Below are 26,323 nucleotides of genomic sequence, written 5' to 3'. Positions count from 1 at the left end.
CGAACGAGTTTCAGGAACAAAAAAGTTTGTATGTAAACAGCGATAAACGCAAAATCTTGCGCGATTGTGACAATTTCGCACCCACCTGCAACAAAACTCATGAACATGAGAAAATCGATTCTGACGAGGTCATTAGTATCTTTTTTGCTTAAAATGTGTAGATATGTACATATGTACTTGCGGCATTGAGTCTGACGAAATAAGCGCTCTCTTTTACATTTTCTTCTTCATAAGTGGATGAAAATACGATCCACAAAGAGTACGCTTTTTAGTGGAGGAAACTAACTGTAAACAGTGTCTAAAGACGAAATGAAAACACAGCGAAGCTTTTCTGATTGTATGCGTGGTGAGGAGCAGCGGAAAAGGCGAAAAATAACCAAAAATATGAAATCAAAATAAAAAAGAAAACCAAAACAAAGAAACGGTTAAATGTAAACAAAAAAGAATTCATTTTATTTATGTTAGGATTCGTTGTTAGCACATTAAGGGCTTTTACCAGGTCACCGGCCGGATTTGTAGCTCTAACTCATCCCACTTACGTCTTTTTGCGTCTACTTTTATTCTTTTTGAAAATACGTTTCGCTTCCTTCTTGAACTTACAGCAGCATTCATACACTTCCTCTTGTTGCATTCGATTTCAATACGGTCTGCAGGCAGGGTCCTTTTTTCGCAATTCCTTACAAAACAATTGCTTCAATTCCAATAATTTTTCGGTGTCGGCTACGCGTGCTCCAACGAAACAAACAATCGAATCGTTGAAGGCCTCAGCTCTATGTAGGAACCTCGAATCGGGCGAACATATGATACATTGCAGGTTGCCGTCCACATATCGCAACTTGGGCGATCTGGTTGTGTCTTTTTCGATCGGTTGACAGCCGTTTATCCTGATTAATCTCTTTATGTTTATACGTGGAGCTGGCGAACATGTTGCGGGCACCGCTGAATTCGAGCAGATTAAACCCATTAGTAATTGTCTGGAATTGCTGTTTTCTTGGTATAATAAAATTTCACCCATTTAAATTAGGGCCTCATAGAGCTTCAATTTGTGGTGTTAAACCAAAACTGTGTAAACGGCTAAGCACCAACTAGGTTAAGTTAGGTTGAAGTGGCCCTAGCAAAATCTTTTGCAAAAGATAGCGTAACCAACCAGTTACTGTGCGACCCGTATACCCAAGATCCGAGCCGAAGTAGCGCACAGAGCGTCATTTTGATGCAAATTTCTCTTTGAACCAATCGCTGCTGTTTTAGTGTGGTTAGTCGGTACTCCGTTCGAATCATTTGGTGCGGATCATGAACTCGCTTATATCTTTTACAGAGCATTTAGGTACTTCTTTAAGTTCCGGTAGTATATAACTGCCCATAGTTTGAAACCTAGTGTGTGCTAGAGCTGGGCATTCACAAAGATAGTGCGCCACTGTTTCTTTGCTGCCCTCCTCGCCGCAGCTCCTGCAAATGCTGGACTCCCATTTTCTCAGCATACATGCCAATTTGCCAGTGTCCCGTGTTTGTGGCAGTCATCCTAAATATTTCTTTCCTTGACCTATTTAGTAGGTCCTCTGCTACGCTGTATCGTAATTCAGGTTTTCTTGGTTATTCTTCAGGTGTCCGAGCAGTACCAGTTGGAGGCTGCTAGCTCCTTGAATACATTGCAGATGTAAGTTTCTTTTGATTAATGTAAGTGGATGATGCACCTCGACCGCTTCCGCAGCATTCAACAGTGCATCTGCCTTGCAAGTTCGTCTGCCTTCTCGTTACTCTCGATATTCCAGTGACCAGGTACCGAAGTTAGCTGAGGCAAACGACCTGTTTCAGCTGCTGACGGCCTTGGACGAAGTGTTTGGGGAGAGCGTGTACCGATTTATAGTAAACTATGTACCTTGAGAGTAATGCTATCTACAAAATTAACGTCTCAGTCAAATGCTTAACCCGATAATTACTAAAGTGAACATATCAACCAATAAATTGTAGGTACATATGTACATATGGCACCCACGTTACTTTAACAAAAACAAACTTGTCATAATTACGTGACAATCATTATATACCTACATACTTTTGCAAACATATTTACATTATACACATTGTTACTGTTATATACAATAGAATCTGAAATTATGAGCTATGACTCGATATTATTGAAAGTGATGACACAAAAGCTAAAGTGAAATGTTTGCGCTTTTAATTGTTAAGTGAAATCGAATGAAATAAAAATAAATGTAAGGCGCGATAACCTCCAAAGAGATCTAAGGCCGAGCTTCTCTTCCAATTTGCGTCGTGCTCCTATTTTTTATCCTAAAAATTGGCGGGATGGGACCTACTTGTTTAATGCCGACTCCGAACGGCATCTGCAAGACAGATGAGTTTTCACTGAGAGCTTTTCATGGCATAAATACACTCGGAGTGCTTGCCAAACACTACCTAGGGGCGACCCCGCTTAGAAATAGTTTCTTCTAATTGAAAAAACTTGTTTCGAAAGTTTTTGATGTTGCTTTTCCGGGGCGTGAACCCAGGATCATCGGTGTGGTAGGCGGAGCACGCTATCATCACACCACGGCGGCCGCCAGTGAAATCGAATTGCAATATGATAATAAATATGTATGTATCTATTTTAAATACACAAATGTGTATATGTAAATATGAGCCGTTTATTTTGAAAGTGGCATAAGTCATTTCATGTCGTTTAGGTTCAGTGATAATTTGTTTGTATCTCTCCTCGCCTCCAGTTTGTTAGAGTCCAATATCCAAAAGATGCAATTCTTATTATTATTTTATAATTGTAGAACCATCTATATATGCATTCGTTCAAAAATAACAATGCATTTAAGACCACGAGTTGGAAATGACTTATACTACTTTCAAAATAAACGGCTCATATATCCGTAACAAAAATCATATAATATTACTTTGTTCATGAATGCGGCAAGTAAAGCAAAGAAAAGTAATTTTACAAAGTTATTTAATTGTCATTTATGAAATTATATTTATATATATACAAATTAGGAGGCCATTAAGCTTTTATTGAAATCGTAAATTGGTTACGCTCGTGTTCCAATCACTTATTTATAATTTTTGAATTTGGCAATTGGCGGCTTTTGGGTGCAATTAAAACAAGTAAGGAAGGTTAAGTTCGGGTGTAACCGAACATTACATACTCAGTTGAGAGCTATGGTGACAACATAAGGGAAAATAACCATGTAGGAAAATGAACCGAGGGAAACCCTGGAATGTGTTTGTATGACATGTGTATCAAATGAAAGGCATTAAAGAGTATTTTATGAGGGAGTGGGCCATAGTTCTATAGGTGGACGCCATTTAGGGATATAGCCATAAAGGTGGATCAGGGTTGACTCTAGAATGCGTTTGTACGATATGAATATCAAATGAAAGGTGTTAATGAGTATTTTAAAAGGGAGTAATCCTTAGTTCCATAGGTGGACGCCGTTTCGAGATATCGCCATAAAGGTGGGCCAGGGGTGACTCTAGAATTCGTTTGTGCAATATGGGTATCAAACGAAAGGAGTTAATGAGTATTTTAAGAGGGAGTGGGCCTTAGTTCTATAGGTGGACGCCTTTTCGAGATATCGCCATAAAGATGGACCAGGTGTGACTCTAGAATGCGTTTGAACGATATGGGTATCAAATGAAAGGTGTTAATGAGTATTTTAAAAGGGAGTAATCCTTAGTTCCATAGGTGGACGCCGTTTCGAGATATCGCCATAAAGGTGGAGCAGGGGTGACCCTAGAATTTGTTTGCACAATAGGGGTATCAAACGAAAGGTGTTAATGAGTATTGTAAAAGGGAGTGGGCCTTAGTTCTATAGGTGGACGCCGTTTCGAGATATCGCCATAAAGGTGGGCCAGGGGTGACTCTGGAATTCGTTTGTGCAATATGGGTATCAAACGAAAGGAGTTAATGAGTATTTTAAGAGGGAGTGGGCCTTAGTTATATAGGTGGACGCATTTTCGAGGTATCGCAATAAAGGTGGACCAGGGGTGACTCTAGACTTTGTTTGTACGATATGGGTATCAAATGAAAGGTGTTAATGAGTATTTTTAAAAGGGAGTGTGCCTTCATTTTATAGCTGTTCGCCTTTTCGAGATATCGCCATAAAGGTGGACCAGGGTTGACTTTAGAATTTGTTTGTATGATATGGGTATCAAATGAAAGGTGTTAAAGATTATTTTAAAAGGGCGTGGGGCTTAGTTCTATAAGTGGACCCCTTTTCGAGATATCGCCATAAAGGTCGACCAGGGGTGACTCTAGAATTCGTTTGTGCAATATGGGTATCAAACGAAAGGAGTTAATGAGTATTTTAAGAGGGAGTGAGCCTTAGTTCTATAGGTGGACGCCTTTTCGAGATATCGCCATAAAGATGGACCAGGTGTGACTCTAGAATGCGTTTGAACGATATGGGTATCAAATGAAAGGTGTTAATGAGTATTTTAAAAGGGAGTAATCCTTAGTTCCATAGGTGGACGCCGTTTCGAGATATCGCCATAAAGGTGGGCCAGGGGTGACTCTAGAATTCGTTTGTGCAATATGGGTATCAAACGAAAGGAGTTAATGAGTATTTTAAGAGGGAGTGGGCCTTTCTGGACCAGGGGTGACTCTAGACTTTGTTTGTACGATATGGGTATCAAATGAAAGGTGTTAAAGAGTATTTTTAAAAGGGAGTGGGCCTTCGTTCTATAGGTGTTCGCCTTTTCGAAATATCGCCATAAAGCTGGACCAGGGGTGACTCTAGAATGAGTTTGTACGATATGGGTATCAAATTAAAGGTATTAATGAGAGTTTTAAAAGGGAGTGATGGTAGTTGTATATGTGAAGGCGTTTTCCAGATATCGACCAAAATGTTGACCAGGGTGACCCAGAACATCATCTGTTGGATACCGCTAATTTATTTATATATGTAATACCTGCCAAGATTTTAAGGGTTTTTTATTTCGCCCTGCAGAACTTTTTCATTTTCTTCTACTTAATATGGTAGGTGTCACAACCATTTTATAAAGTTTTTTCTAAAGTTATATTTTGCGTCAATAAAACAATCCAATTACCTTACCATATTTCATCCCTTTTTTCGTATTTGGTATAGAATTATGGCATTTTTTTCATTTTCCGTAATTTTCGACATCGAAAAAGTGGGCGTGGTCATAGTCGGATTTCGTTCATTTTTCATACCAAGATAAAGTGAGTTCAGATAAGTACATGAACTGAGTTTAGTAAAGATATATCGATTTTTGCTCAAGTTATCGTGTTAACGACTATGCGGAATGACAGACGGACGACTGTGTATAAAAACTGGGCGTGACATCAACCGATTTCGCCCATTTTCACAGAAAACAGTTAACGCCATAAAAACTATGCCCCTACCAAATTTCAAAAGGATTGGTTAATTTTTGTTCGACTTATGGCGTTAAAAGTATCCTAGACAAATTAAATGAAAAAGGGCGGAGCCACGCCCATTTTTTAATTTTCTTTTATTTTTGTATTTTGTTGCACCATATCATTACTGGAGTTGAATCTTGACATAATTTACTTATATACTGTAAAGATATTAAATTTTTTGTTAAAATTTTGCTTTAAAAAAAATTTTTTTTTAAAAGTGGGCGTGGTCCTTCTCCGATTTTGCTAATTTTTATTAAGCGTACATATAGTAATAAGGGTAACGTTCCTGCCAAATTTCATCATGATATCTTCAACGACTGCCAAATTACAGCTTACAAAATTTTAAATTACCTTCTTTTAAAAGTGGGCGGTGCCACGCCCATTGTCCAAAATTTTACTAATTTTCTATTTTGCGTCACAAGTTCAACTCATCTACCAAGTTTCGTCGCTTTATCGGTCTTTTGTAATGAATTATCGCACTTTTTCGGTTTTTCGAAATTTTCGATATCGAAAAAGTGGGCGTGGTTATAGTCCGATATCGTTCATTTTAAATAGCGATCTGAGATGAGTGCTCAGGAACCTACATACCAAATTTCATCAAGATACCTCAAAATTTACTCAAGTTATCGTGTTAACGGACGGACGGACGGACGGACATGGCTCAATCAAATTTTTTTTCGATCCTGATTATTTTGATATATGGAAGTCTATATCTATCTCGATTCCTTTATATATGTACAACCAACCGTTATCCAATCAAACTTAATATACTCTGTGAGCTCTGCTCAACTGAGTATAAAAATCGTTAGATTTATTATGGCATTGATAATTGAACTAAAGTCAGGAATACAAATCGCGGGGATAGTTTGGTAATGCAGTGCCGTTTTTAGTGTGGGTAGATTTGATTATGGCGGGAGGGGGCTATTCAGTTTGGGGTTTATGTGCAAACACAAACACAAGCAAAAGAAGAAATGTTTAATACAGTGCTGGGTTCGCAAAATTCTTTTATTGTTTTTTATCTTGGAATTATTATTACTAGAGCTCGCCCTGTTGTTGAGATCCAACCAATACAGACGGTTCCTTATTTTTCATTTACTTTTCCCTATTTTTCTTTTCTTTTCCTCTCTTTTCTTTTCTTTTCTTTTCTTTTCCTTTCTTTTCTTTTCTTGACTTTGTTTACTTTCCTTTTGTCTCCTCTCCTTTCCTGTCCTTTGATTCCTCCACCTTTCATTCTTATTTTTAAATTTTTTGTTTCCTTTTCTTTCTTTTCTTTTTTTATTCTTACTTTATTATCCTCTTCTCTCCTGCTTTTCTTTCTTATTTCAGATGATTTTATTTTATTATTTTAAATTTTATTTTATTTTGTTTCATTTTATTTAATTTTATTACATTTTATTTTATTTATATTTTTCTATTAATAAATTTTATATTATAAATTATATTTTATTTGATTCGATTTTGTTTTCTTTCATTTTATTTTATTTCATCTTATTTTATTTTATTTTCTTTCATTTAATGTAATTTTATATTTTACTATAGTATTTTATTCTATTCTATTTTATTTTATTATGTTTTATTTTATCTTATTTTATTTTGTTTTATTAATTTTATTTTATTTTTTTATTTTGATTTATTTTATTTTATTTTGCTTTATTTTATTTTATATTATTCTATTTTATTCTATTCTAATTTATTTTGTTTTATCTTATTTTATTTTATTTTATTTCATTTTATATTACTTTTTTTTATTTTTTATTTAAGTTTATTTTATTTTGTGTTTTATTGTACTTAATTTTTTTGTTTTATTCAATTTAATTTAATTTTGTTTTTGTTAATTTTATTTATTTTATTTCATTTTATTTTATTTCATGTTATTTTATTTTATTTTATTTTTATTTATTTTATTTTATTTTATTTTATTTAATTTTATTTTATTTCATGTTATTTTATTTTATTTTATTTTATTTTATTTCATTTTATATTACTTTTTATTTAATTAAATTTTATTTTGTTTAATTTTATTTTGTTTTGTTTTGTTTTATTTTACTTAATTTTTTTTTTATTTAATTTTATTTAATTTGATTTTTGTTAATTTTATTTATTTTATTTTATTTTGTTTTATTTTAGTTTATTTTATTTAATTCAATTTTTTATTTTTTATTTTATTTTATTTTATTTTGTGTTTTATTTTACTTAATTTTTTTGTTTTATTTAATTTAGTTTAATTTTATTTTTGTTAATTTTATATTTTTTTATTTTAAATTTTCTCCTTTGGGGGTTTACATTAATTACATTGGTTTGGTTATACAGATATTGGTAAGATTTTCTATAAATAATTACATATGTATCAGGTTATTAAATGTATATAAATCATCGTAGATTAGCGTATACTTAAGAATTTCCTAACTATAGAGCTTGTCGATAAAATAACAGGCTTCTGTATCGCTCGTCGTTTTTCGGTGAGTTGAAGTTTCTCAAGGTATCGGTTTCATCGGTTTTTCTAAGTTTCCTGTGAATAATATCTCATTATTTTGAAAGGACGTGTTTTCCGTCCTCCTCTTTTCTGAGAGTAGATATCTTCGCAGGCGGCTTGATTTAACGGCTAGTTTTTGTCGTAGTGTGTTTAAGTATTGCCCCATTGTGTCAATTGGTGGATCTTGTCTGGAGTGCCTTTTATACTCGACTTTGAAAGCTTCAAGCCATTGCAGAACTTTTCTAGAGTGATTTCTCTTTATGTATTGCGTAAGTCGACCGAGGTCAGCCCTTAGTTTTTATTTGATTAAGCAGCTTGTGTTTCTAAGGTTGGGTGTAGGACTTAGGCTTACCGTAAGTTTGTCGGCGGACTAGCCTGCCGCCAGTGGAACGAATTATTGCTGCTGCAGCTGCATATATTGCAGTCTGAAGTTCTTCAAATGAGTTTGCATTTTGTTGTATGTACGCTGGAAGGATTTCGGTGTTCATGCATACAACAGCAATTGCCAAGTTCTTTTTGGCTTTCTGCCTGGGTAAAATTGGTCGTAGTAGTGGGTCCGTACCATAAAACTCTAGCAGAGCGCTTTGGAACTCAATTTTTAATATTTTCGTGCTCTCACTTTCAACAATAACATTAAGGAGGGCTTCCACTTAGTTTGATTCCTCCGTGTCTATATTTTCGATCGTATTGTTAACTATGGCATTTTCTTGTGGCCTGATGGCTGCTGCCTCTATAGTTAATTCATTCATCGCTTCTTGTTTAAGTTCATTCAGCCTCCTAATAGATATACATATATTTATTTCTTACTATTGCACTTCGTTGATCGCCTATCCTTTGAACTGCAACCTTAACATCTGGGAAAGCCTTTTGAAAAGCTTCGTGTATTTCGTTCGGTATCGACTTTTGCTTGTTTCGTCTTTACTAATTATGTAGTAGCTTCGCATGTTGTGCTCATTCATTTTTTTGGTCCATTTCATGCGTTGCTTAGGTGAAGCCGCTCTTGGGGTTACCGAATGACGCGGTAAAACAGCCAGAAACGGGTTATGAATAGTGATTATTCCTGGCTCGTCAATTAGTTGGTCAGGCAATCGTGTCCCGCATCGCCCGTGACTATTGCGATGCTCGTCCGAGGCTTCCATGTGTATATTAGGAACCATTTTTCTCCCGTATGGGTAGTTGGCCCATAAGGGGTTGGCTGTGAAATTCGTGCTCGCCAGGCACGGAAAGAGAGAACCCTTTTCACTGCATTATCAAGTTTTGGTCCGCGGGTGGTATTTGATTTCCCATCTACCTGGCATATTTGCCGGGCTTTCCCATATCTGCCAACAGGGGACGCGCCCCATGGGGGATCTGTTAACCCCACAGGGGTTTTTAATTTTATTTATTTTATTTTATTTTATATTATTTTTTTTTAGTTTACTTTTATTTTATTTTGTTTTATTTTATTTTATTTTTTTAATTTAATTTAATTTTATTTTCTTTTATTTGATTTGATTTTATTTTATTTTATTTTATTTTGTTTTATTTTATTTTATTTTGTTTTATTTTATTTTATTTTATTTTGTTTTATTTTATTTTATTTTATTTTGTTTTGTTTTATATTATTTTATTTTATGTTTGTTTTATTTTATTTTATGTTATTTTATTTTGTTTAATTTAATTTTTATTCTGTACGCAAACTTCTTTGCATGGATTTCTGTCTGAAGTATAGTGGGGTACAATTCATTCGGTCTCGATTTCGGCTCATAGATGCCAGCTCCCGTTTCCGACAACCTCTGGAAGAGCCAGTACATGGATTCCTTTTTCCTAAAGTGTTATGCCCACAATAGGCACCTCAAAATTCCGTGAGATTCTGATAGCAGGGGCCGTTGCATCACTTAGTTGCAATATTTCCCATGAATTTACTTATTACTTTTATATACACGGTTCTGATTCCGCTCTTTAGCTTAGAGCTATTTAGAAGTCTTAGTGCAAGTGTTTTAAGGTATTCCCACTAACTCCGTTCTCATAGGACCCACTACGCCGTTAGTTTTGCTACTGCTGTTCTTTGCGTGGCCTTCGGCCACCACCAGACTAAGGAAGCATATTGGCTTCACAACAGTATTTAATGTCCAGAATATCATTTTCAGAGATAGCTCCCATGTTTTTTCATAGAGTCGAGTGCAGGCGAAGAAATTTCTTGTTGCTATAATGGAATATATCAGCATCGGCTTCGTGTCGAGTAAACCCAAAAATTTCGTTCAATTTATATGGAAGCTTGTTTTTCCTTAGACAGTATTAAATAAATTAATAATTGTTAGGCGCGATAACCTCCGAAGAGATTTTAGGGCGAGCTTCTTTGCGTTGTGCTCCTTTTTTAATTTTCGCTACAAATTGGTGGGATGGGACCTACTTATTTTTATGCCGACTCCGAACGGCATCTGCAAGGCAGATGAGTTTTCACTGAGAAGCTTTTCATTGCAGAAATGGGAGTGCTTTCCAAACGCTGCCGAAGGGCGAGCCCGCTTAGACAAATTTTTCTTTAATTAAAAAAACTTGTTTATAAAATGTTGATGCTACTTTTCCCGGGGCGTTGACCCAGGATCTTCGGTGTGGTAGGCGCAGCACGCTACCATCACACCACGGCGCTCTTTTGACAGTATTGGAGATAACAAATTACATATTACACTGCTATTTTATGTAATTTTTACGATTTGTTTCAGTTTCTGTTCCTGTTTTTTATTTACACGCAGTTCGGTGGTTCAAAGATTTTCTCAATTCTTCAAGAATCAAGCACATGTTCATTGCGAAATGACTTCGGAACTTTTTCGGATGTGTTTTCGATATCATTTACTTGCCGTTTTAAGGAAAACTTCGGAAAAGTTTCGATCGTTTTTTAGGGATAATTTTGGAACTACTAAAAGCTAGAAGTCTGAACCTTAGCTTCATATTTATGTAGACATGTATATACGTTTGTGTTTATCAAAATATTCAGTACTCCTTTTTCCCATTTAACAGGATTCAGATGGCCCTAATGGCACGCTGTCGAACGACACACCATCTTTTGTCTCGTGGAACTGGCCGTTGATACGAAAATGCACTTTCTTCGTCTTCATGTCCAGTTTATTGGCGATGTGCGCTATAGTGGTGGCCATGATTGTTACGTTGCCTAAAACTTGTAATCCAAAGTAAGTAGCCGATACAAGTAAGTAAATAAATTAATCAGTCGCGCCAGGTGATTCTTCGCCGCCCGCTTCCTGTGCTTCTATATGCGGGTTCCGATAAAAATACTTTCTTGCCCGATCATCATCTTACATTCGCATAATATGACTTTACCAAAGTAGCCGGTGCGTGTTAATTCGCTGAACGATATTGATGTCTGCGTAAAGCTCGTTTAGCCCATCATTGAATCTAGTGGTACGTAAAACTTCTCTCGAACACTCCTAGAGTCGCCTCATCTGATGCTGTCATGGTCTCATGCTTCTACATAATAACGCGTACGATGAGTGACTTGTAAAGCATGGTTTTCGATTTCCAAAGTAGCATTTTTTGGAAAGAGTGATTCTCCGCTTTTCGAAAGCTGATGTTGTTCCCAAAAAAACGAAGTCTAAATTATGGCTGCCGTCAACAGTGGCGAGGTTGCCGAGGCTGAAATGAGCTCACCCTTTGCTTGATGACAGCAGGTATTTCGTTTTGTCCTCATTCACCCTCAAACCGATCTCCTTCGCTTCTTTTTCCAGTATGGAGTAAGCGAGTAAGCAGAATTTTCGGCGCGGGTATTTAGGCCGCTGATACCAATTTCGTCAGCATACGCCAGTAATTGCACGTTTTTATAATTTTCTCCACCATCAAATGAAGGAAATCGCATGACAGGAGGTCACCCTGTCTGAAACCTCGTCCTTTCCAATTCTGACTGGGCTGATGGTACTGCTCAGCGTCACAAACAACTCTTTAAGTTTTGCCGGTAAACCAAATTTAGACACAGCGGCATGAGCTGTCTATATTCCACTGTCAAAGGCCCTTTCAAAATGGACGAAGGGGTAATCCGTGTCAATTCTTTTTTCACGGTTTTTTTTCCAAGATTCGCGGCGTTGTAAAATCTGGTCAATGGTAAGTTTACCATTTCTAAAATATACTTTGTTTTGCAAATGTAGCAGTAGGTACCATTCTTAGTTCCGGGGTTAGGTTAAACGCCAGAATAAGATATGAGAAGCAGTTATGTTGCAAGGAGCAACTGTAAGGATGTTGAAAGAAGCAGCTTTAAGGATGATCGTCTATTAATTCATAATTTTGAAAAGCGTAAGATGTCGCCCTTAAGAATGTGTTTAACTCATTTAACCCTGCCAATACAAATTGTGTTGGAGGTCCATTCTTCTACTTACATCCCGGTGATGCCAATTTAAACCTTGAAGCAAGGCGAATCTATACCAGGCGGTGGCAAAGCGAATTCAATCAATTCGCTGTGCAGATGAATGTCAAGTCAAAAGAAAATTTTCATAGATTTCGATTAACTGACATTTTGTTGTACAAGGCTTTATATGAAGCAATCAGCTGATGGGATAACACCACCTGTAATGAATTCGCCTTGCCTTGAAGTATCGAACTTCGAGTGTGGAGCCTGATAAACATATCTCTGATAAGATAAAAATTCACTTCATTTTCCAAAGTTTCTCCCCAAACTCGTTGCACACTTTTTTCCGTAGCTGCAAAGGAAGTGCTTGAGCTTATGTCGTAGTTTAGGTTAGATTGAAATGGCCGATGGAGTTCATTGAATTACTAGAAGTTTGCCGAACAACCAAATTAAGATCTTATCAAAAACAGGGATATATGTTATAAAATACCTCCGTTCCATTGGCAAATACTAGAAGCTTTCTAGGGCCTATGTCACTTACTGCTCCTAGATTAATAGCTGCGTCTATATAAGGCAATGTAGGTGTGCTTCCAAATAAGTCGACTGAAGATTCATTACTTATAAAGAGACTCTCCCCTAAATTAATAAATAGTTCACAATTCCAACTCCTTTTTAATATCAAAGCTTTCATTAAAATGTCTCTTTACTTCACAGAACGGCTTGGTATCGCGGCAGCGTCTTTTACGAGATTTTTCCCGCCAGCTTTCAGGACTCCAACAATGATGGCATCGGCGATTTACGTGGCATTACACAACGCGTAGATTACATATCTTCACTGGGTGTAGCTGCTGTACGCCTTAACTCAATATTTCCATCTACACACTACCCGGACGACTTTGACCAACCTACTTCAATGTACGAAATAGCCAGTGTCTTAGGTAACACGCAAGATCTGCAACAATTATCGGCTGCATTACGCACACGTAACATTTCATTGCTGCTGGATTTACCCATTGGCGAGTTTATTAATCAATTAGACGAAGCCACAACAACGGCAACAGCTTTAGTGGCAACGCTGTCAACACAATCAAACAATGAGTCCATTGAGAGCATTGAGTACACTGACACGGCAACGCGAACAACACCTATCAAACGTAGTACATCACATTTTTCCATCTCCACAGCTGGTAATGCAGTCAGCGCTGTAATACTTAGGTGGCTACAGTTGGGTGTCGATGGATTTTATTTAAAAGGTTTGGAGAACTTTGTCGATGATGATCGTTTGTTGGCTAACTTGTACGAATGGAAGCAATTGCTTGGTCCAAATCGTATTTTAATTGCTAATGAAAATTTTATTCATGCACTGAGCGCTGAGTTACATCCTTTGGCTTTGCATCATCTCGATTTGATCGATGTACATTTGAATGTATGGAATGATACAAGTCTGCTCGAACAACATATCAATGTAATACTTAGTGGCTCACTAGCACCCACCGATCAGGGTACATGGCTACATTGGTCGATTGGTGGTGTTGATCGTCAGCGCTTCACACGTAATGGCCAAAATTTAAATGTCACTTTGGCTGCGATTCTTATGCAGCTCATGTTGCCTGGTACACCAAATATTTTCTATGGCGATGAGATCGCATTGGAAGCGATCGCTGATCCTGAAAGTGAACATAATGAAACAAAGCATTTACATCATCTATCCACTATGGAATTTCTTAATACAATACAACAATTTACAAATAGTAAAACCTTACCTTGGCTTCCGCATACGGCACAATTTAGTTATAAAAACTTTCAAATCGTCACGGATATGATCAAACTGCGTGATCGTTCACCATCGCTGTATAAGAATGCCATTTGTAAACCGGAGATGGTTTTATCTAATACGGAGGTACATTGTCATCGCAAAGATATTCTGGTGGTTGAGCGTGTGTATCCACGTCGGAACTCATTTGTTTCGGTATCGAACTTCAGTGACAAAAATATTTCCATGGATATGACAGCATTGTACTTTAGTGGCGTAAAAATGCTTGGCGACGATCATGGAAAGAAGATTTACTTCGCAGAGTTCGCAATTGGTCCATGGCAGACAGTTGTTGTCAAATTGGATAAATGAATGTTCGAGCCCGAAGACATGGCATATCGCATGCATCTAGAAGGTGAAAGCTTAATTAGTTTTTTATGATAGCGATCTGATTACTTATAGCATATATATTTTGTGACAATTCTTAATTTATACGTACATTTTTTATAGTTGTAGTGGCCAAAGACTTGACGACTATAGGCCAAATAAAAAATTTAAGTTTATTTACAAAAAAAACCTCAACGACTTTCAACTTAATCCAAATTGATCATACAGTTCTCACCAACCATACAAAATAACTGCGCAACAACTTTAACCGCAAGAATCCTAAATAAGGGAGCTTAATTCGGAAATTAGGCAGCTTGTAGACTTAGGCAAGCAAATGAAATGGAAGGAGTATCTCAAGAATAAATCCCACTCTTCTGGTGTCTGCAAAGTCTGATTAATCAAATGTTAGGAGCAGCTCGGGAGCTGTAACCACTCTGCTCGTACTGGGAAGCTCTGGTCAATCAAATGGAAGGAGCTGCAACCACTTTGCTGGTGGTAAAATCTGATCAATCAAATAAAAGTAACAACTCCCACCTGGTCAACCTTGAAGTCCAATTCAAACCCAACAAACGATAACTACAAGATTTCTTTAAATTAAAAACCTTTGTTATAACTTTAGACAATCTTAGCTAAAGTAATCTAACGTCTGACACGGACTTCATAAAACCAATTGTTAACTTACAGATAAATTACTAAGGTTTTCGTCGAGGGAGAAATGAGAAGAGGCCCTAGACTATGATATGGATATTACAGTGGTTACAGACGGTTCAAAAATTGAAAGGAGAACTGCCACTGGGCTGTACTTGGAGCATATGTGAATCGTTTCGCAGAAGAACGTGCCCTAGGGAGGCTTAACAGCTCCGTACTTTGAATCTTTGCTGACGCTAGGCTGCTTTACAGGGCTTTCGAATCCAACTGGATAAACTCGAGCATCGTACGAAGCTGATGAATCTCCCTAGAGTGCCTTAATCTGCTAAATGACCCACAGATACTCCAAGTACAGCCCAGCGGCAAATTTCTTTTCCATTTCCAGCCGTCTATGTAGACAGTAATGCCCCTATCATTGTATTGGCCCTTACGCCTGAATGAATTTGCTACGCAAAAACGGGGCTCGGCTGTACGCGATGCTTCTGCGGGTGAGTAATTCTTACCTCGTTCGCGACTCTTACAGTGCCTTAAAGGAGAAAGTCTATACTACTATACTATACTAGGATTTCCCAGGACAGACCTGTTTTAGAAACCAATGTAATTTGATAAAATCGGATATCGTACGGAGATGTCCATCCCCGGTATGGTGCCTCCCTCCCCATGGATATAAGTGAGGGGCACAATACACAACAAATACCAACACTGATTTATATCCATGGGGTAATCGATTAGTACGCTATGCGGGCATTGAATTTGCTGAGAATCAACCAAGACGATTGTGAGGTGTTAAGTTCAAAATTCCATGTATGGACAAGAGAGGAAAAAGCTTCAACATAATGCTAAACAAATCTGATGTAAGAGTATTGATGGGCGTCATCGCAGGTCGCAATGTTATTGCGCCTTTTGTTCGCCGATGGCGTATAGCAACACGGTCCTACTGCAGAAGCTGCCAGGATGGGAATGAAGAGGAGTTTGATCATTCCTTTGCCTGCCGATGCACAGGACTCCTAACAATACGACTCAGATTTCTTGGCACACGGCTTTTGCACATTAGGATTTGTCTAGTTGGATGAATGTGCCTCCCACGCGGCATTCACCGACGGTATTCACACAGTCATGTCGCCGAATGAAACCGCGGGAAGTTTCCACGGAGGCCTTTACCACCTAACCACTTCGTACCTAACGACAATCTTGCACTCTCTAAAATCACAACCAAAGAAGTTCTGTTGCTGTTGTTGTTGCAGCAGCGAAGTGCCAAAAAGTTCTTGTGCGAAAGAGATGTATAACGCACGTCTCCAACCTGTCACTATCCTGCAGGGAAATCAGTGGCGAAGACAATGGAGACAATTATTCTCCCTTTTCATGAGGCTAACTATCGATTGACGAATTCACAGCATGACTTTCGAAAATAGCATGGTACTACTACAACCTAATACGTACAAGTAGGCAGATGATTATTACTCCACTCGGCTCTCTGCGACCTGACGATGCAGCCGAACAGTATGAGCATATTTCTCTCTCGCATTACTTACTACCGCTGCTTACACCATAAGTTTCCGCGAGCACGATGAAGAATGCCGCGCTGCCTCGGATAACAAGAACGCTACAGGAACACGCCGCGTACGGACGACAAGAAGGAAGAATAAGCATATTTAGTAGATATACGTCTATTCAAATGGTAGCTGATAGATTATTCCTACCTACCAAAAAATAATGACGTAAGATTTCGAGACGGGCGCTGATCCCTGCAATTTTGATAACGGCGACCAGGTAACTGACGTACATAGTGTGCTTAAGTTGTAGAGGGAGCACTTCTCTTCGTTGTCAGCTAGCGAGAGAGAAGACGAACCCCCTACCCTAATTGCCGGTGACGGAAAACACGTTTAGAATAACAAGGCGGCGGGAAACGACGGGCTATCAAACACGGTTGTGAAGAAGTTAAAAAAGAGTAGGCACAACCTGCTATGCGAAATATGGTCGGATAAGAGGCTGCCTTCAGATTGGAATTAAAGTGTGCTCTGCCCAAGCATAAGACTATCCCGCATTCTGCTTAATATCGCGTATAGGGTTCCGTCCAGCGTACTGTGCGAAACATTGCAGCCCAAAGTCAAGGAACTGATTAGTCTTTATCAGTGCGTCGTCAGACCTGGTAATGGTATTACTGACCAGATCATAGGAGGCTCATGATAAGAGAACCGACACTCGCCATATATTTTTTGACTTAACAGCAGCCTTTGACAGAGAGAAATTCCTTTGTATCACTTCGAGCTCCATGTAAAATTAATAAGACTTCCAAATGAAGTTGAGCAACATCACCAGTCCGTAATTATTGGAGTCATTCGAAACCAACCTAGGCTTCAGCCAAGGCGACTCCCTTTTGTGCGATTTCTTGGACTTAATGCTGGAGGACATAGTTTTGTAGCAAAACTATACTATGGTGGTAAAACCTAAACTAAAGTCTAGCAGTAAATGAGAACTAGGCACAATAATTGCTGTCATCAAATAAAGAAGACTCTCGTCAATAACTCCTACTTTGCAAGGAATAGGAAATTGAAAACTAAAGTTCTCTCTTTACGAACATAAATAACGTTCTACAAGTCGCTCATCAAATCTGTGCTAATGTATAGCTCGGAATTATGGACGGTGTAGAGAGAAGATGAGATGGTTCTTGAAGTGTTCAAGAGGAAAGTTTTCCGGAAGATTTATGGTCCTAACCATGATGCGGCGAGTATCGAAAGTAGGTAGAATGATGAGCTTTATAATATTTGCACAAATATGAGGATAGTGCGAATAATAGCCCCAAACTTTCGCTGGCTAGATCATGCTATGCGAATGGACGGTTACGCTCCAGCCAAGAAAGTTTTACAATCAACATCGCAGTTCGGGAGCAGAAGAAGAGTTGAGAGAGGCAGTTGAAAGAAGACTTGAACTCCCTTGGTGCTCCAAATTGGCGTCAGTCAGAAAGGGCCAAAATCGATTAGGCTGTTAAGCACCAACTAATGAATAATGATGATCTGCATGTGGTGGTCCCCCACCTGATACAAACAATCTCTTCAAGTCACAAGCAAGCACCTCGTGGTGGACAAATGCTTTTAGCTTTAACATAGCTTCAAGTCAATGTTTATATCTGCTCTCAATTCATGACGTAATCAAGACTTAACACATCTCGCATATCAGATGTTGATGTTTGCTATACGAGTTACTGAATACCAACTTTTGGTCTGTGGAATGTTTTAATATGTAAATAGGTGAGTAAGTTTATACTCACGCATGCCATTTGTTTGTAAATCATAAAGTTACAAGTGCAATGTCACATGTCACATCGACCTAAGACTTTGAGGTGCACACGTAATAACTTTTACCATCAACAGAGTAAACTTGGCTAACTTCTTAGATCAAATGTTAATTGTGATAGTACTGTGCCAATTATACATATACATTCATACATGCATACACTAGAGCGGGTCAAATTGTATGGATGGATTTTTTTCATCAGGAGTATAGCAAAAACGTAATTTACAGATGATTCTAAGAAAAATTGCTGAAGACACCATAGCTCTAAGTTCGATTTAACGAATGGAGAGCAAAAAAGATTTTAAAAAATAATAACATAACATTACCTTTATTTTGAAAAATACGTTAAAATGGTCAATTGTATGTAAAAAAATATTTTTTTAAATAAATTACATTAAAATTATAAGTATTGTGTTTTTTGCTTATTACCTGAAAATATAGGTTTATTTTGCAAATTTTTTTCTACTAAAACGAATTCGAAAAAAGAAAAACTGTGTGATTGAAAGTTGTTGGAAATGTTCTGAGCTTATTTTAGCTGTAAAGAAAAAAAAAATGTTCATAAAAAATGTGTTAAAAATGATAATATAGTAGTTAAAAGTTCATTTTAGGCTAATTTCTCATAATTTAAGCCTGATACCTCTACTAATATTCAAAAACACTATAGATATTAATACAGATTCTTAAATGTACGTAAAATACCTTTAAAGTAAACCCAATATGATATTTTTCGTATAATTCTATCAGAAGCTATGAAGATTTTTTGGCCAAACCCTACATTCATATGGCAAAATATCTATTTTGCAAAAGTGGGGGACTCGAAATCGGACCTAGAGCTATGGTATCTTCTTTTTCTTAGAATCATCTGTAGATTACGTTTTTGCTATACTCCTGATGGAAAAAATTTTGACCCGCTCTAGTATAAACACATATGTACATTAGACTGGGTCGATTTATTAACAGATATCGCGCCATCGATTTTTCGATAGGATTTGGGCTCAGGAAAAAAATTTCCACTACGCATACCCAAAAAAAAATAATTCACGAGCCTGCGATTTCATTTTTTTTCACTCTTTTCGACTTTGATTTTTAAGGTGTTTTTCATAGCCTACTAAAAAATGTTTCATTTGATTGTAAAATTTTCGTTTATACCCTGTCCGACCCAAAAATGTCCGCTAAAAACGTTGTCGATAACAGTTTAAAAAAAAAATATATATATATATATACATATGAAACTTTGTTTAGTAGGTGATGACAAAAACCTTAAAAATCAAAGTCGAAAAAAAATTTTAAAAAATTAAATTTCGCAGGCTCGAAAATTATTTTTTTCGGTATACGTAGTGGAACTTTTTTTCCTGAGTCCAAATCCTATCGAAAAATCGATGACGCGATATCGGTTTACTTTCGTCCATACAAATCGACCCACCCTAATGTACATAGGTATGTGTGTATGTGCCCGTTAATATTTTATAGTACAAACAGTGCCGATTTGGTTTGTGCGTTGACTTCTGCGACTGATTTGGTGCGGCATTGAGCGGTGGAGAAATTAAAGTTATTGGTATGCCAAACAGTAACTCAGTCAGTCCCCCAAGTCAACAACAACTCGTAGGTATGAAGGTATGTAAATATGTATGAGCAAAATTGCATACAGTAACCAAAAGTTATAGAAGCTGATATACTCGCACACTGCTAAGCGCGAGTTTATGTGAGCGGTTGATCGCCAGACTTAGCAGAAAGCTTTCAGTTAATTTCGATTTTCTTTAGCTCATTCGTCATGCAGCATATGTTGGTATGTTTGTACGTACGCCATAGCGAAAATAAGCAAAAGAAATTGAACTTGGGTCTGTCTCTCTTAGCAATCCATGCAGGCTTGGCTGATATCGAAATCGCAATCATATCGTTCATATGCATATGTATGTAAGTATGTACTCAATTGATTTACAGTACAACCTAAAAGTATTCATCCCATCTCTACTTCCATTTAGTCGCCACTACTTCGTATGCGCATTTCTCTGTCCTCCCTTTCAGCATGCATCAATTTCGGCATTACTATAAAGGCCATCTTGCTCACAGCAGTCCAACAAGTCACAAGCAGTCCGCACATTCGTGGAACTAAATTCCTAATTGAAGGCTCCTCTCCAAAAAGTATGTGTACAGAGACTCTTTCGCCGTGAAAGCGATGGCAGTGGAACATTACATGCTCTGCGCTTTCCAATTCGGAGGGACACAGTGTGGACAGAAAGATCCTCCTCTATCCCAAGCTTATGTACATATTTCTTGAAGCCGCCATGCCCGCTCAGTGTCTGTGTGAGGTGGTAATTTAGTTCGCCGTGTTTTCGCTCTACCATTCCGCTATATTCCGAACTAACATGAAGGTCCAGCGCCCTTTTCTCGATTCTTCCCGCCGTTCTTGCCACCTAACTGTTGTTCGTGACATTGCGCTGAGAGTATATCTACTGGGATTTTCCTGGACAAAACATGGATCACGTCGTCGAACACCGTCCGATAAGCACATGCTATTTGTATAGCAGTAATGCGGTAGGCTGCTACTATATCTCTTTGGTGGACCATTTTAGATCCGTGCCATACTAGCGTTGCATATAATATTATAGAGCTGGTTACGTTGGATAATAGCTGACGGGTAGTTTCGCCTGGGCCGCCGATGTTGGGCATTATTCGCGTTAGGGCTCCACTAACTCTAGAAATTTTCTCCGCCACCGCCTTGAAGTGCTCCTTAAAAGTTAGTTTTGAGTCAATGATTACTCCTACATATTTCAAGGAAGGCTTTGAATTTATTTGATAATCTCCTATGATTTGGACTAACCCATCCACAGTCCGCTTTGAGCTCACCAAAACCAATTCTGTCTTATTGTCTCCAGCCCCATGTTCGTCAGCCATTCTTTTATTCTTCCCACGGCGTCATTACATAATGATTGGATCAGATCAAGTTTATTGGCCACTGCTACTACGACAATGTCATCTGCATAACCGACAATTTCCGTGCCTCCGGGAAGGTCGATGTGTAGCACACCGTCATACATCGCATTCCAAAGAGTTGAACCTAGAACAGATCTCTGAAGCACACCGCCCGTGATGCTGTGCTTTATTGGTCCCTCCTTTCCTACTCCCGCCTTCGCGCTGTGGTTAAAGGGTCGAACAATGCGCGCCTCTCATAAGAGACAGTTGAAATTAAGGTTACCCAAGCCAATAAGAATATACACGTGTCCCGCTCTGGTACCTCCGGCAGCAGATTCGTTGGGGTGACAGTGTGCTTGTGCACCGATCCTCCTGTTTTAGCAAACGGACTTCTGGGGTATTTCGTGGGACAGTGGTTATATATAAATGATGAAAGAGTTTCACTGACTTAATATTTAGTCAATATGCTTGTTACTCTGCGTGTTTCATGTTAAAGCCACTTCCTTTAAACGAAGACAGTTTAGAAAGTTCCTCGCGTCCCTTAATTTTAATACAATGGCGCATATGAAGAAAGTTGTTCAGTCGATACCGCAGTTTGGAAGCAGAGGGAAGGGAGAGGTCCACTGAGTTTGGAGATGCAGGTGAAGGAAGACTTGGCGTCAGTTATCATGAAACAGGGATAGCTGGCGTGACTTGTTACGAAACAGCCAAAATCGTCCAGGCGGTTAACCATCAATTAATGACAAGCAGAACTGAAGAGGTGAACAAATTTCCCTAACTGAAATCCGGAAGATAGGAAAAGTTAGTTAACAAAGGTTAGCCACACATCTCAATTGTGGTCAGTGATCGTCATATTTGATTAGACTTGAGTTAGTTAAGATATGAAATCCACCTTTAGCCCATTACACAGGTTGATTTAAGCACTTAGAGCTTTCTTGCTCATCCCACACCCTTCATCTTTGAGTGAGGGCCTCGCCTGCTATGTGTATGCACACTCATATTTGTAACAAGTGTAGGTGATTGTAAATTATTGATCTTTTAAGTCAGTAGGTACCTGCCGACGTCCGCCTAACCTCATGAGGCAACAATGCACATGTGTCAAAGAAACGTCTGACCAGTGCTCAAGGCTCGCTTACCTATTTCATTCTAAGGGTCATTGCGCCTTGTTTCAGTACAGCTCTACATTAGAGTTAAACAATTCTTCCGCATTTGGATACCAACAACAGCCAACCAGAAGGTGCTGAACATGGCGCAACTAGACAAGATGGCAGCAAGGTGACATACATACTGTTACGAACATTAGCAAAACTAAGGGGTGCTGCCAACTCTAAGCCAATGCTAAACAGTGATATCATGCACATCCATAGATCAATCATTATGTATCTACTACATAAAGGAATCAATAATTGCGTCTACACATACATATGTACGTATACGAGCAGCGGAGAAACAATGCACAAACACATGCATATATCTTATCTGAGTTGTCACAACCCAACAAACACTGAAAACAAAAATCTCAAATGTTTGAGAAAAACATTGATTCTCAGTTTGTTATTCAACATTATTTATCATTTGAAACAAAATGTTTTCTCGACTTTTTCTCAAACGTAGATTTTCAACTTGAGAGTAATTTGAGACATACTTGAAAATGTTTTTCTCTCAAATGTTTGAGCAAACATTAATTCTCAGTTTGATATTCAGCACTATTAATCATTTGAAGCTAATTATTCGCGCAACTTTTTCTCAAGCGTTGTTCTTCAACTTGAGAATGGTTTGAGATATACTTGCATTTCGTTGAATTCTGGTTGAAATCCATCGATATCATGGAATATTTTCTTTAATAATAATATGAATACTCTTTGTGCCAATGTGTCTAAATTTTAAAGTACATAATAAGTGTTCATGAAACCCAAAAATAAAATAAAACAGAGTACAATATGTCTATTTTACATCAATGCCATCGATAGTGTTGTCGAATTCGTCGATCTCTAGTTTGCATACTTTAGCTGGAAATGTAAACAAGCGATTTTATTGAGTGAAGTTGGACATAAAGTGAAAAAATAAGGAAGTATTCATACATTTTAGTAATATTAAGTGATAGTGTACTACATTATGCATAAATCTAAACGAGTTAAAAGTGAAGAGAGGCAAATAATAAACTTGCTTACCGAAAGTGGCACAACAGTGGATTTCATTTCGTTCCGCTTTATTCTCGTTTGAGAAAAAGTTGAGAATCCAAAAATTCTCAATTTGAAAATAAAGAGAAATTCCATATTAAAAATGTGCCTTTTAGCTTGAGAATGCTATCAACGGTTATTTAAAATGAATTTGGAAACTAACGTTTGAAATGTGAGAGATGGACTGATTCTCAAATGTATCTCAAACTGAAAATTGACAAAAATGTTTATTGGGAAGAGAGGGCAATAATTTGTGCAAGTATTACTCAAATGAGAAATTATACATCTGTAGTGGTAGCTGAGAAATTTATAACTAAGTAAAATTCTGGAAGCGCCTAGAAGATGCCACGAAGAAATCACAGAGTATAAAAGCATCAGCGGTAGAGGCGCTATGGGCAAGATTCGATTCAGACGCTATCTAGCGAGCAATAGCAGTATTATTTCGATAGTATAGTTTCATTTGAGCTATCAAACAGCTTGGTTATTAGGCAAGCTATTCGTTGCACAGTTTGAGTGTTATTGTGAAGTACTTTAATAAAGGCCATTTTGCATTATTACATATTGGAGTTATTTATTCAACAGTTTAGTGATTCGAACTAAGCAAAAGGGCAAATAAGAGGATTGCAAGTAAATTCGTTACAATTGGTGTCAGAAGAGGAATTGTTGAATAAATTCCGGAGGACAACAAGGACATGGCAAAGGTCAGTGAATTGAAGATCCAGCAACTGAAGAAGGAGTTGGAGAGCCGTGGATTGAATACAAGCGGCGTTAAACTCGAACTTCAGGCACGGCTACGAGAGGCAATGGAAGCAGAAGGAATTGATGTGGACGAGTATGTCTTTTATCCTGATGGGGACGAGACAACAACAAAAATTGAAGAGAAAAACGAAACATCGCAGACAGTTACGTGCACAGACTTGGACATGATATTGGCTGCAATAGCTGCTCAAACATCGACAGTAACATCAATGTCGTCGCAAATATCATCCCAACTAGAATCACAGGAGGCACGCATTTCAGAAATGGCGTCGCAAGTAACATCACAGTTGGAAGAACAGAAAACGTATATGTCATCACAGATGGAATCCCAGGAGACACGCATAACATCGAAGATTGAAGCACAAGAAACGCGTATGTCAGAAATGTCGACGCAGATTACATCCAAGATGGAAACACAACTGGAAGAGCAAAAGACATATATGACATCTCAGTTGGCTGAGCAGTTGAAAGCACAGGAGGCCCGCATAACCTCGTAGCTGGAGGCACAGGAGATAAAGACAACATCGAAGTTGGAGGCCGTGGATACAAAAATTTTACAGTTTGAGGAAAAAATCGATGCCGAAGTGGATGCTTTGAGAGGATGTATCCAGCAGTTGCAACTGAATCGCCCAGCAGTTTCAACGAGTAATCCAAAGGTAAAAACCCCATCCTTTGACGGTTCAGTTCCTTTCCAGGTCTTTAAGCTACAGTTTGAGTAGACCGCAGCAGTGAACAACTGGAATGCTGAAGATAAAGTCGCAGCTCTATTCGTAGCGTTAAAAGGACCAGCTGCGGAAATCTTACAGACCATCCCAGAGTACGAGAGGAACAACTACGAAACATTGATGAGCGCTTTAGAGAGACGTTACTGAAGCGAGCATAGGAAACAGATATTCCAAATTGAGTTGCAAAACCGCTACCAAAAAGCAAATGAGACATTGCAGGAGTTTGCTTCAGATATTGAAAGATTGGCTCATCTTGCAAATGCGGACGCACCCGTGGAATACACTGAAAGGGTAAAAATCCAGACCTTCATAAATGGCATACGAGATGTGGAAACGAAGCGGGCTACGTATGCGAATCCAAAACTAACATTTGCTAAAACGGTATCGCATGCACTGACTCAGGAAACAGCCTCACTTTTGAGTAAGCCAGCGTACAAAGCACGCCGTAGAAAGGCCAGAGTGGGTAGACGCAATATTGGAGGCGCTGAAAGGATCGCAAAAGCGGAGTGAAAAAGTTATCAAATGCTTCAAATGCGGGAAGTCCGGTCACATTGCACGTCATTGCGATCTTGGTCCTATGGGACTGTTATTGCTTCGACTGGTACTCAAACGTTTGCCTCTGTTGTTGCTAACAGTGTGAATGCATTGGCTTATTCAGCTGACGATGTTTATAATCGTAACAATGCTACTTATACTTCTACGAATCCTGTTAAATCAGATGCTGCTGATACTGCTAATGCTAAAGCGTCAAAATCTACAAAGAAGCGCACACTTAAGGAAATACCTGCTGCAATTGCTGTTAACCCTGATGAGTTAAATATTACTGCTAGTGGTGGGAATCCTAATATGCAATCAAGTACATCGTCGGGATTGGACATCCAACCTAGCTCGCCTAATGACAATAATAATAATAACAATAACAAGAATGCCAACAACAACAACAATGTCGGTAACAACAACAATAATGTTAATAATAATCATAGGCGTTCACGGAGGCGCGTGATTGGCTCTTGTGTGTCTACTGAACTTGGGGTAGCTGTTCGTTTCAGATGGTTTCATCTTTCTTCTTTTTTACCCTCGGTCAAACCTGAGGATATTATTGAGTATGTGATTAAACATACTAATCTAAATAAGCGTCAACTGCAGTGTTTCAAGCTTGCTAAGGAATCGGAGTCGATTAACCGTACATATGTTAATCTTAAACTTTGTGTAGATGAATTGCACTTTGATAAAGTTCTGAAGGCTGAGTTGTGGCCAGTCAATGTGACGATCAGTCACTTCCGTTTTTTTCAAAAGGACGCACAACTACAACAGCGGACTTAGTTCATAGTGTCAATCACATGCCATGCAAATATATCAATATCTTTTTTCAAAATGTTTCTGGCCTTAGAAGCAAGACCGAAAATGTGCGCCTATTTAGTTCATTATTGGAGTATGATGTATTTGTCATCATTGAGACTTGGCTGAATAGTAAT

General features: G+C 38.1%; 1 protein-coding gene and 1 pseudogene across 4 annotated transcripts in view; both read left to right on the top strand.

The window, feature by feature from the left end:
- Nucleotides 1-14,518, top strand: part of LOC137239800 (amino acid transporter heavy chain SLC3A1-like) — a 323,462-nt gene extending 308,944 nt beyond the window's left edge. For all 4 annotated transcript variants that reach the window (XM_067765481.1, XM_067765480.1, XM_067765482.1 and 1 more), the window contains 2 exons: nt 10,857-11,026; nt 12,904-14,518. In XM_067765481.1, coding sequence (XP_067621582.1) covers nt 10,857-11,026; nt 12,904-14,314 — 1,581 coding nt within the window. In that variant the 3' untranslated portion in view covers nt 14,315-14,518. The remainder of the gene's footprint in view (nt 1-10,856; nt 11,027-12,903) is intronic.
- Nucleotides 14,306-26,323, top strand: part of LOC137239803 (phenoloxidase-activating factor 2-like) — a 27,872-nt pseudogene continuing 15,854 nt past the window's right edge.

Source organism: Eurosta solidaginis, chromosome 2 (assembly GCF_040869045.1).
Source record: "Eurosta solidaginis isolate ZX-2024a chromosome 2, ASM4086904v1, whole genome shotgun sequence".
Lineage (NCBI taxonomy): Eukaryota > Metazoa > Arthropoda > Insecta > Diptera > Tephritidae > Eurosta > Eurosta solidaginis.
The sequence above is the reverse complement of the archived record's forward strand: the minus strand, read 5'-3'. Positions and strand labels throughout refer to the sequence as shown.